This window comes from Grampus griseus (assembly GCF_964374135.1).
Source record: "Grampus griseus genome assembly, chromosome: 3".
NCBI classification, from domain to species: domain Eukaryota; kingdom Metazoa; phylum Chordata; class Mammalia; order Artiodactyla; family Delphinidae; genus Grampus; species Grampus griseus.
Window position 1 is genome coordinate 138,794,178 of NC_139019.1, and position 12,782 is coordinate 138,806,959.

Here is a 12,782-nt window from a genome sequence, read left to right on the forward strand (position 1 = left end):
AAAAAAAAAAAAGGATATGCCATGATAATGTTAACCAATTTAAAACAAAAACTAGAGTAGCTGTATTAATATCAGACAAAATAGATTTCAGAGCAAAGAATATTACTGGGAATATAAAGAAGTTCATTTCATAATGATAAATGAGTCAGTTCATCAGGAGGCCAAAATCTAAACATTTATGTACCCAGTCATGGTCTCAAAATACATGAATCAAAAATTGATAGATTTGGGCTTCCCTGGTTGCACAGTGGTTAAGAATCTGCCTGCCAATGCAGGGGACATGGGTTTGAGCCCTGGTCTGCGAAGATCCCACATGCCATGGAGCAACTAAGCCTGTGTGCCACAACTACTGAGCCTGCGCGCCTAGAGCCCATGCTCCGCAGCAAGAGAAGCCACCGCAATGAGAAGCCCGCGCACCGCAGAGAAGAGCAGCCCCTGCTCGCCACAACTAGAGAAAGCCCTTACGCAGCAACAAAGACCCAACGCAGCCAAAAATAAATACATATTTTTTTAAATTGATAGATTTACAAGGAGAAATAGAAAAATCTGTAATTATGGTCAGAGATATCAATAGCCTCCCTCATTAAATTGTAGAACAAATAAATAGAAAATGAGAAAGAACATAGAAGATTTAAAAAATACTGTGAACCAACTTGATCAAATTGACATTTATAGACATCACCTAACACCAGCAGAATACTTTTTAAGTGAGCACACAAAATTTACCAAGATTGGTTATACACTGGACCATGAAAACAGTCTCAATAAATTTAAATGGATTCCAGTCAAACCAAGTATGTTCTCTGTCCACAATAGAATTGAATTAGAAATCAATAGCAAAAATCTCTGGAAAACCCATAAATGGTTGGAAATCAATTATCACACTTTTAAGTGAGCCACTGGTCAAAGAATAAATCAAAAGAGAAATTAGAAACTATTTTGAACAGAATGAAAGTGAAGACACAACATATCAAAACGTGAAATGCTGCTAAAGCAGATTTAGCACAAAATTACTTCACTGATGGCCTATATTTCAAAAAAAAGAAAGGTTTCAAATCAATGACCTCAGCTTTTACCTTAGAAATAAGAAAGAAAAGAGCAACTTAAATCCAAAGTAAGTAGAGGAAAAGGAATAATAAAGGTCAGAGCAGAAATCAGTAAACAGGAAAACGAAAAAACAATAGAGAAAAATCAATGAAAATAATTCATTGAGGAAAGCCAATAAAATTGATAAACATCTAGCTAGACTGATAGAGAATATAAAAATACATAAACTAGCAATATCAGGAATAAGAAAGGTGACATTATTTTGTGTGTGATGGATATATTCACTATCTTGATTATGGTGACAACTTTATGGGTATGTATATCAAACATACCAAATTGTACACTTTAAATACATACAGTTTATTATGTCAGTTATACTTCAGTAAAGCTCTTAAAAAGTAGTTCATTCTGAAACTAAAGTTTTAGTATTGTGATTATTCTTGTCTCTTGGGCTACTGGTTTTAAATGGCTTTATTTCTGAAGAACTTTTTGGGGTCTTTGGGGATTTTTTTTTTTAGATTTATTTTTTATTGACCTAAGACCTGTTCATTTGTGTGTGTGTGTGTGTGTGTGTGTGTGTGTGTGTTCTTTTTTTTTAACATCTTTATTGGAGTATAATTGCTTTACAATGTTGTGTTAGTTTCTGCTGAATAACAAGGTGAATCAGCTGTACGTATACCCATATCCCCTTCGTCTTGCGTCTCCCTCCCACCGTCCCTATCCTACCACTCTAGGTGGTCACAAAACATTGAGCTGATCTCCCTGTGCTATGCAGCTGCTTCCCACTAGCTATCTGTTTACATTTGGTAGTGTATATATGTCAGTGCTACTCTCTCACTTCGTCCCAGCTTACCCTTCCTCCTCCCCATGTCCTCAAGTCCATTCTCTATGTCTGCATCTTTATTCCTGTCCTGCCATCAGAACCTTTTTTTTTTTAGATTCCATATATAATGTGTTAGCATAAGGTATTTGTTTTTCTCTTTCTGACTTACTTCACTCTGTATGACAGACTAGTAAGACCTGTTCATTTTTACATGCATTATTTTTAGTTAAGATGTGTTCAAAGGAAATTAGTTTTCATTCTTAGAAAATTTTGAGCTTTGTTTTGGGGGGAGGGTTTCAGAATGTGTTTGTTTTTAAATTATTAACAGAAGAAAATCCCTTAAGGGAAAAAAAAATATACCCTTTTTTGTAGATGCTAATGATTTCTTCCCTTTTGAGATTATGAGGAAAATGGGACAGTTGTTAGGAGGAATCTTTGGTACCACATGTATGATGGTTTCAGATTGAGAATGTCAAGTCCCAAACCTTATTTTCTTGTCCCCACCTAACCCCTCTCATCCCCAGCATTATACAATCCTTCGAGTATGAAATGGTAGACAACCCCTTTATCTCATTATATAAAGTACTAAATTCCATTTATTAGCAGTTTTAATAGATATTTGGAACAGCTTCAAAATATATTCCCATATTTTGGCTAACACTACTCCAGAGTGCCTATAATTTCTGAGAAGCACCCAATCTTGAAAAGCCACATATTGGAAAGTGTTCACGGTTAAGCCCTAATAAAGATTTACAAGTACTCAGCTCCTGAAGACTGGGCTTCTCAACATATAGGTCTTAACTAATCAAGTTGATCCCAATTTTCCTCCTACTGCAGATAATATTTTCCAGAGATGGCCACAATAATATCTCCTAACCAACACGCTCTTCTTTGAAGTGACATTCGCTTCCATTGCGAGACAGTGGTCTGTTTCCTCCCCACCCCATGAATTGGGAAGGCCCATTAACTATAGTGGAAGTGGCACTATGTAACTTCAGTAGCTAAGTCATCTATATTAGTTTCATATTGCTGCTGTAACAAATTGACCCCAAAATTAGTGGTTTAAAACATCACAAATTTATTATCTAAAAATTCTGGAGGTGAGAAGTCTAAAATGCATCTTATGGGGCTGAAATCAAGGTGTTGGCAGGGCTGCATTCTTTCTGGAGGCTCCCGGGACAAATCAGTTTCCTTGCCTTTCTCAGATTCTGGTGGTCACCTGCATTCCTTGGTCCATAGCCCCTTCCTCCCTCTTCAAAGCATATCACTCAAATCTCTGCTTCTACTGTCACATCTTTTCTGATTCTGACCCTCCTGCTTCCTTCTTATAGGGACTTGTTTGATTACCCTGGACCCACATAGATCATCAAGTATAATCCCCCAATCTCAAAGTCTTTAATTTAGTAACATCTGCAAAGTCCCTTTTGCCATGTAAAGTAACCTATTAACAGGTTCCAGAGATTAGGATGTGGGCATATGTGGTGGAGTCATTAGCTTGTCTACCATATTCATCAAAGATGATACAGTGTCTCCCTCGTGTTCTTGGATACTCATTCTTGGAAGCCATTCGCCTTCAGTTGATTCCCATCCTTGGAGTTAGCTGCCCCAGGTGTGAAGCAGCAATGAATGGCCTGGGCTGAACCCTACCCAAATTACAGATTTGTGGACAAAATAGATGTTGCCATTTAAGCCACAAGGTTTTAGAGTGAGTTGTTACCAGACTACCTTCTATTTAATTCCCTTTACTACTTATCTTAGACTCAATGTTCCATCACTCTACCCTCTATCTTTCCATTCTTTTTCCTCTCACCTCCCTATTAAATTCAACACTTCACAGATTCAAATGTCTGTATCTTATGCTTTTGTACCCAGGCCGTCAAGCACTACTAAAGAAAATCGTCTAATTTCAGAGTTGGTGGCCATGGCAAGGTCCTGCTTTCTACCTTAACTAGGCTCTTAATGTCATCTAACATTATTGTTTCTTTTTCTTTCCCATTTTGGATTTTTCTCAAACCTCAGACTTTACCACCTCCCCTCAGCAGATGATAGCAACTTCTACTTCACAAAGAAAATTAAAATAACAATGGTGGAATTTCCTAAAAATGTAGATTATTCAACAAATGATTTTGAGATAACTGGCTTTCCGCATGTTGGAAAGAAGTTGCATCTTTTACCTCACTCTCGAACCAAAAATAAACTCCAGATTTAAATTAAAAAAAAAAAAAAAACAATATACATATATCCACTCTCTTTTAGATTCTTTTCCCATATAGGTCATCACAGTGTATTGAGAAGAGTTCCCTGTGCTATACAGTAGGTCCTTGTTAGTTATCTGTTTGATATATAGTTAGTTATCTATTTGATATATATCATATTTGATATGACTGGATTTGTCAATCCCAGTCTCCCAATTTATCCCTCTTCACCCTGCTGTGCTTCCCCGCCCCCACCCCCCACCCCCCACCCCCAGCAACCATAAGTTTGTTTTCTACATCTGTGACTCTATTTCTGTTTTGCTGTACAGCAGAAACTAACAAACATTGTAAGTCAACTATACTCTAATAAAAATTTTTTTTAATTAAAAAAACTAGAAAACTATTACAAGATAATGTGGGAGAATGTCTTTATAATTTCAAAATGGAGAGACTTTCTAAAGAAGATTATGAAGCCAGAAAAGATAGCTGTGAATTCTTAAAAAGTAAAAGAATCTGGATGTAGAAAAATTCCATGATAAAATGACAAACACAAAGTCATGCAATGCAAATTTCCTCTGATTAGAGGCTTTTTTAAATCAATAAGTAAACCAGATCCATACAGATGTAACTTAAAAGAAGAAATGCAAATGTTCTTTATTTTTGAGAAGATAATCTTACTCATCATCCAAGGTATGCAAAGTAAGATGAAATGTTAATCTTTCCATATCAGATTAACAATGATCAAAACTTTGATGACACACTAAGGTGAAGGTAGGAGGAAATGGCATATCGTACAACTTAATCATAAAAATCATCGTTTTTTAAAATTAACTGATTTATTCATTTATTTTTGGCTGCATTGGGTCTTTGTTGCTTCGTGTGGGCTTTCTCTAGTTGTGATGAGTAGGGGCTACTCTTCGTTGTGGTGCGTGGGCTTCTCATTGCAGTGGCTTCTTTTGTTGTGGAGCATGGGCTCTAGGCTCAAGGGCTTCAGTAGTTGTGGCACACAGGCTCTAGAGCACAGGCTCAGTAGTTGTGGTGCACAGGCTTAGTTGCTTCATGGCATGTGGGATCTTCCCGGACCAGGGCTCAAACCCATGACTCCTGTATTGGCAGGTGGATTCTTAACCACTGCGCCACCAAGGAAGTCCCCATAAAAATCATCTTGACAGTATCTGTTAAAGTCAAAAATCATGTGCTCTTTGATCCAGAAATTCCTCTTCTAGGACTTAATCTTTCAGATACCCATACAGATATGGATAGAATTCAGTACAAGAATATTCTCTACAAAACTGTTTGGTAGCAAAAGACAATGTAGTCCTTGATTAACTAAGTGCCTGATTAAGTACGTGCTTGATTAGCTAAGTACTTAGTGATCTAGCCAGGAGTCTCTAACCTTGTCCAGGTCAGGTCAGGAGGTGAGTGCTAAGGTAGAACCTCAAGAATTAGTAGGAGTGAGTCAGAGGAAGGGGGCTGGGGATATGAGGATTCAGTGCAAATGTAAATTACATGAAATGGGAAGGTAGGAGAGTTTGGCATATTTGAGAAACTGAACATTCAGTATCACCAGCAGAAAAGTGGTGAGCAGTTAAACTGCAAGAGTAAGTAGATCTGATTGTGTGAATCATAAAGAGCAAAACATGCAATAAGAGTTTGATCTTTAACCTGTGGACAATGGTGAGCCATTAAAGGGTATTAGAGTAGCAACAGTTATGTGTTTCAGAACATCACTCTGACTGCTGAGTAGGAAATTAATTGAATGGGAATTAACCTGAAGTCAGACTATTCATCCAATACTATTTATGAATACCTCATATATAGTTAGACACTGTCTAGTTGCTTAAAAAAAAAAAAGACAATACTCCACGTAAGGGTAAAATGTGGCCCCTGGCCTGAGGAAGAATTCAAGGCTTTCTGGCCTGGGAAGTTGGAGGAAAGACCATACTATTCCTTGAGATAAAGAACTTGGGTTAAAAAAGCACATTTGCATAGGCAAGTTGACACTTTCGGTTTGATACACACTGAATTTGAGGAAGTGGAGATGTCAGGTAGAATCTTGCATACATACGCCCTCAGGAAAAGGCTCTGAGCTAGAGACACACATCTGGAAATGATGACTGTGCCGATGGTAATTGATCTTTAGGATCAGTGAGATCTGCCCGAACGTTAGAGTCATTTAGCAACTATCAAGATTTTTTAAATAACCACTGTGCTAGAGGCTATAGAAAGAACCAAGACAATTCCTATCTTCAGAGTTTACAGTATAGCTAGAAAGACAATCATACAGTATAGCTAGAAAGACAATCCTTATAAATGTAACATTACAAAGTCATTTAACTACCCTGAAGAGAAAGGAGCGCAGCTTTAATAGTGTTATGGGGATGAAGGCACGGATGATAATAAATGACCAGCAAGGGTTTACACCAGCTACATGAGTGAGTGGCCAATGAGGTTAGCTTTCCATAAAGTTGCTAAGTAGTAGTAGTTAGTAGTAGTAGTAATAGTCCTGGCTTTCTGCAAAAGAAGAGGATATCTAGGGGGAGATTTTAGATCTTTCAGAATTCAGCTCTGATATGAGTGGACTGCATTCCTGAGGGAGTGTCAGGCTAGAGTGTACTGAAGGTGTGGGTGAGGTCTCTTTGGGAAGAATGAGCTAAACTTCGGTCTGTTTATTAAGCCTCCAAACTTTTGCCTCAAGGTTTTTGCCATGCTGCCTGCCAAGGAACATGCAGGACCTGGCCTGTGTGTGTTGGGCTGACAGGTAAAAATCCAAGTGATGAGAAGCTTGGGGTGTGTCTAGTTCCACTCAGGCCCTATCTCTCCATCATAGCCCTTAACCGTGAATACCCGTCCATGCTCCACACTAATGACAAGAGGGGATTGCCTGCAGTTTGGGATGCCCTGCCACCTTCCCCACTCTCCCTGGAACCCTTCTACCACATCCTCTCTTCTTGCTGCCATTCATGACTTCTACATGAACACCACATTGTACAGGGTGGGGCCCAGGAGGGTGGAGGCAGTGTAAAAGATAAGGCCCCAGAGTCTAAAGACATTGAGACATCTACTCTCATTACAAAGGTTTTAGTTAGGACTCCAAGTCTAGCTCATTCAATAGTCCTTTAAGTTAGACGTCATCTGAACCTCAATCACAAATCAAATTTTGTCGACTAGATTTTCTGGAGACTGTTACAACAGAGAGGGTGGCTTCAATACCTTCTATCTCCACCTCAGTCACGTTTATCCATTCTCCCTGAGCTGGAATTGATTGATCCTCTCCCTCCCCCATTCACTTCACAGTCCCTGTTAGCTCTAGATTCAAGAGAATAACAACAGCAGAAAAAATATTTGCTGTTTCTGTGTACTTTCACTTGAATCATCCTAATTCTCCTCCTGGCTCTACGGATGCTTGCCACCTGGGTAGGAAAAATTAAGGAAGTGCAGTAAGAAATGTAAAAACCATGAAGGTTAGTATTTCAAGATCTTATCCCACCATGCTACACTTCAAAGCTCACGTTGAGGGGTTTCCCTGGTGGCGCAGTTGTTAAGAATTCGCCTGCCAATGCAGGGGACATGGGTTCGGGCCCTGGTCTGGGAAGATCCCACATGCTGTGGAGCAACTGGGCCTGTGCGCTACAGCTGCTGAGCCTGCGCTCTGGAGCCCACGAGCCGCAACTGCTGGGATCCGCGCGCCTGGAGGCCGTGCTCTGAAACAAGGGAGGCCACTGCAATGAAAAGTCCACACACCGCAACGAAGAGTAGCCCCCAGCTCGAGGCAACTGGAGAAAACCCTGTGCAGCAACGGGGACCCAACGTAGCCAAAAATAATAAAATAAATTAATTAAATAAATTAAAAAAATAATCCACTGACATTAGGACATTTAAAAAAAAAAAAGCTCACGTTGAGAGAAATGACCAAAGGAAGAGAAATAAATGTAAAATTTGTGAAAGCCAATAAATGTTTATTGACATGCCTAAGCTAGAGATACTTAAAGCCACCTCTGAAAAAGGTACATAGTATGGCTCTTTCTCCTTTGTTAGTTCTCATATACTCTAACCCACTGTAGTTTGGTTTCTGTCCCCAGTCCTCTGTGAAGTCTCCTGCTAATTTCTCCAGTGAATTCTATCTTGCCAAATCCAATGGACACTTCTCTAGTTCCATCTTACTCTAATTCACAACTTCCTCTTTCTTGAAAGCTCTCATTTCTAGACTGCTGAGGCCATTTCCTTGGTTTTCCTTTCACCTGTTTCTTTCCTCACTCCTTTGCTGGACCATCCTGCACTATACTTGTAACTGTTGGGGTGAGTAAGGGATTAACCGTTTCTTCTTTATCCACACTCTCTTCCTACATGAGCTCACTGAATTTCATGAATTCAAACACCATCTTTACCACTTTGCTGCATCCAATGTGATAATTGATTTAGATGAGGAACGTCAATGGAGGCAATTTGGTGAAAGTTGTTAGGTTTCAGGATATTTACAGATTCCAAAGTAGGACCCCAAAGATTACTTACTATTGCAAAGGGTAAAAAAAGTACCACTCTAACAAATGGGAAAACATAAAATCACTAACATTGAGATGATCTTTTGTCATCTAATGTGTTACAATATGGAATACACAGCATCGTCAATCTAATCAAATCTGAAAAAAAATTCACTTTACAGAAAACACAAAGCTTAGTGGAATATTAAATGACTCCCTGAAGAAAATAATCAGATAATTGGTATCATCATTGGTATCTTCAAAAAGCCAAAGTGACAGAAAAAAAAAGTAGGAATGTCTGCACAAAAACCTGCACACATATGTTTATAGCAGATTTATTCATAATTGCCCAAACGTGGAAGCAGCCAAGATATCCTTCTGTAGGTGAATGGATAAATAAACTGTGGTACATCCAGACCTCCACACAATGGAAGCTCATTCAGCACTAAAAATTACTAGCTCTCAAACCATGAGGAGACATAGAGCAGGAATCTTTTTTTTTTAATTAATTAATTAATTAATTAATTTTTGGCTGACTTGGGTCTTTGTTGCTGCACACAGGCTTTCTCGAGTTGCGGCAAGCAGGGGCTACTCTTGCTTGCGGTGCATGGGCTTCTCATTGCAGTGGCTTCTCTTTGTTGCGGAGCATGGGCTCTAGGCACGCGGGCTTCAGTAGTTGTGGCATGCGGGCTCAGTAGTTGTGGCGCACGGGCTCAGTTGCTCCACGGCATGTGGAATCTTCACGGACTAGGGCTCAAACCCGTGTCCCCTGCATTGACAGGTGGATTCTTAACCACTGTGCCACCAGAGAAGTCCTAGAGGAGGAATCTTAGATGCATATTTCTAAGTGAAAGAAGCCAATCTGCAAAGACAATGCACTGTATGATTCCAAATACATAACATTCTGGAAAGGGCAAAACTATGGAGGCAGTAAAAAGATCAGTGGTTGCCAGGGGGTGAAGGGTGGGGTGGAATAAATAGGCAGAGCACAAGATCTTTAGGGCAGTGAAAATACCCTGTATGATACCACAGTGATAGATACATGTCATTATACATTTGTCTAAACCCATAGACTGTACAACAGCACAAGTGATCCATAATGTAAATTATGGGATTTGGGTGATTATGATTTGTCAGCATAGATTCATCGGTTGTGACAAATGTACCACTCTGATGGGGGATGTTGATAATGGGGATGCTGTGCATGTGTGAGGGCGGTGGGTATTTGAAAAACCTCTGTAACTTCCCTTCAGTTTTGCTATGAACCTAAAACTGCTCTTAAAAAAAATAAAGGTTTAATTCTTTTAAAAAAGTAGAAGTGTTGATTTAGATGAAAATAAAACTAATAAGATATAATAACCAAACAATATTAGGTAGAAGGTATAATGGTATCCATTAAGCTATTCTTTAAACTTTTCTGTAAGTTTGAAAATTTTTATAATAAAAAGTTTTAAAGGGGACTTCCCTGGTGGTCCAGTGGTTAAGAATCCACCTTCCAATGCAGGAGATGCAGGTTCGATCCTTGGTCAGGGAACTAAGATCGCACATGCCATGGGGCAACTAAGCCTGTGTGTCATAACTAGAGAGAGGCCTGCGTGCCACAACTAGAGAAGAGCCTGTGCGCCACAACAAAGACCCAATGCAGCCAAAAATAAATAAATAAATATTTTTTTAAAAAGTTTAAAAAGTTTCCCCACATTAGCTAAAAAGTGATAACATATAATTTTAGCTCAGGCCTCTCCTCAAAGTCCTGACTCATGTATCCCTCATTCCTTATCACCCTCAGCTGATGGCATTACCACATACTTCACTGAAAATTGAAGCAGTCAGACAGGGACTTCCTCATCCTTCCTCTATTAAATTTTCCAACATAAATACTTATGTACTCGTATCCCCTGCCTTTACTCCTTACAAGGTGCAGCACCTTGTATTATTCTTCAAATACAGTAATTCCAAGGGGAGGATTATACTTCTCACCTCCATTGATGTTAGGCTGGGCCATGAAACTCGCAGTGTACCTCCCTTTAAAAGAATTATACACCCCTGCCCTGGTAAATGTGAGTTGGTCAATGGCCCTGTTTCCAAAAAAGATCACATTCTGAGGTGTTGCAGCTTAGGACTTCAACATATCAACCCATAACACCTCCCACTGGTTAATGGATCATGCCCACTATCACATCAACATGATCTAATATTGGACCTGCTAAAACAAAACAAAACCTAAAACCCAAACTTACCATTCTCCTGGGATCTTCTATCACTCTCCAGCTTCCATGCCTTTACTTAACCCCTTCACAGGAAAAGTATTTGGAAGAATTTTCTACAGTATTGGCATCCATGTCTTTATTTTCCATTCTCTCTCCTCACCCTTCAGTTGAACTTCTGTACCCTCACTCCACCAACCTGACAATTCCCATGGTCACTTCAGAGAATTTGGCAATGGTCACTGAATGGTGGTGATGGCTGCACAGCTCTGTGAATCTACTGAAAACCATTAAATTGTACAAATTGTACAATTAAATTGAGTTTTATGGTATGTGAATTATATATAAATAAAGCTATTTAAAAAAAAAAATCCTTAAACAGAGTGCCATCTTAAGTTGCCCAGAAATATGTTACCTCCTAGAATACAAATTTTCTTGCCAGTACAACATAAAAATAGTCTGACACAAACAAAGGCTAGTTTTGGTCAGTGTTTTCATCTTCAACAATAAATATTTTGAATATTTGTTCTTTAAATATACATACTTCAATTTCGCTATTAGCAATCAGCAACAGAAACAGACTCTTTCTACACTTTTTCTACTATTCTGCCTTTTCCTATAGTGATTTCTTTTCACAGTTAAGATGTGCTGTCTCTTCAATCACTGGTGCTTAGAAGAGCAAACCAGTTATCTTTAGCAACAGAATAATGACAAACACATACCTTATTAATTTGGATTGTTTAGAATAAAGTCTACTTTGGGGGAAAAAACAATCAAAAAAGTACTATATTCATGTACTTATACAATTGAGAATTTAGTAAGAATGAAATAAGTTCACCAATAAATTCTGCATTTTTTTTTTTTTTTTTTTGCGGTACGCGGGCCTCTCACTGTTGTGGCCTCTCCCGTTGCGGAGCACAGGCTCCGGACGCGCAGGCTCAGCGGCCATGGCTCACGGGCCCAGCCGCTCCACGGCATGTGGGATCTTCCCAGACCGGGGCACGAACCCGTGTCCCCTGCAACGGCAGGCGGACTCTCAACCACTGCGCCACCAGGGAAGCCCAAATTCTGCTTTTGATATTGATTTTAATCCATTCATTTACTCATTGATTCATATATTCAAAAAATATTTACAAAATATCCATTCTGTGCCAGGTGCTGAGTCTGGAGCTGATACACAGAGGTGAAAAACTTAAGTTTATACTTGAGTGTAAGGAGACAGACATGAAGTAAATGATGGTAATCACACATTAAAAACGCTAAAAAAATAAAGGTGTAAAATGCTGTGAGAAAGGAAAACATGGAGACCTAATTAAGATTGTGTGTGTGTGTCTGTGTGTCTACATGTGTCTGTCTGTATGTCTTTTTGAGGCGAGAGGCTGACAGTGTGAGCGGAGTCAAAGGTGGAACAGAGATCATGTATGGTCATGTAGACCAGAAGTTATTGACAGGTTGTAAGAAAGTAGGAAAACAATTTGATCTATGTCTTAAAAAGGTTATTCAGTGGGTGGTGGTGTAGTGCAATGTGCAGAGACGCCAAGAATAAAATCCAAAGTTATCACGTGACCTAAATGGCCCTAACAGACCTCCATCCCCACATGCCCACCCCTCCCCTCTCCGGCTTCACCTCCTACCTCCTACTTCCCTATTTTATTCTTTTCAGCCACACTAGACTTCTTGCAGATGCTTGAGCCCATCAGGCTGCCTAGGCACGTGTTCTGTGCACTTGGTGTTTCCTCTGCCTGGAATGTCCTTTTATTAGATATTCTTGGAGTTACAGAATGGAGGAACCTCCTTTACCTGGCTTTCTGTGGTAACTGTAAAGCAGAGCCCTAGCTGGTTGACCTTCACTTCTTAAAGTGAAGCCACTGAGATCTTGGATTTAATGTGTTAACTTAGTGTAAACTAGCCTATCTTGATAGTAAATACAACAGTTAACATAACAGACAAAAATTATTAATTAAAAAATATCTTTAGGGCTTCCCTGGTGGCGCAGTGGTTGAGAGTCCGCCTGCCGATGCAGGGGACACGG

The 12,782-nt window shown here is 39.4% G+C and overlaps 1 protein-coding gene across 1 annotated transcript in view; it reads left to right on the forward strand.

Moving 5' to 3' along the window:
* Positions 1-11,006, forward strand: part of HMMR (hyaluronan mediated motility receptor) — a gene marked incomplete at both ends in the record, with an annotated part of 43,869 nt that extends 32,863 nt beyond the window's left edge. Inside the window, one exon of the mRNA XM_082651359.1 lies at positions 10,921-11,006. Coding sequence (XP_082507485.1) covers positions 10,921-11,006 — 86 coding nt within the window. The remainder of the gene's footprint in view (positions 1-10,920) is intronic.
* Positions 11,007-12,782: the final 1,776 nt, after the last annotated feature.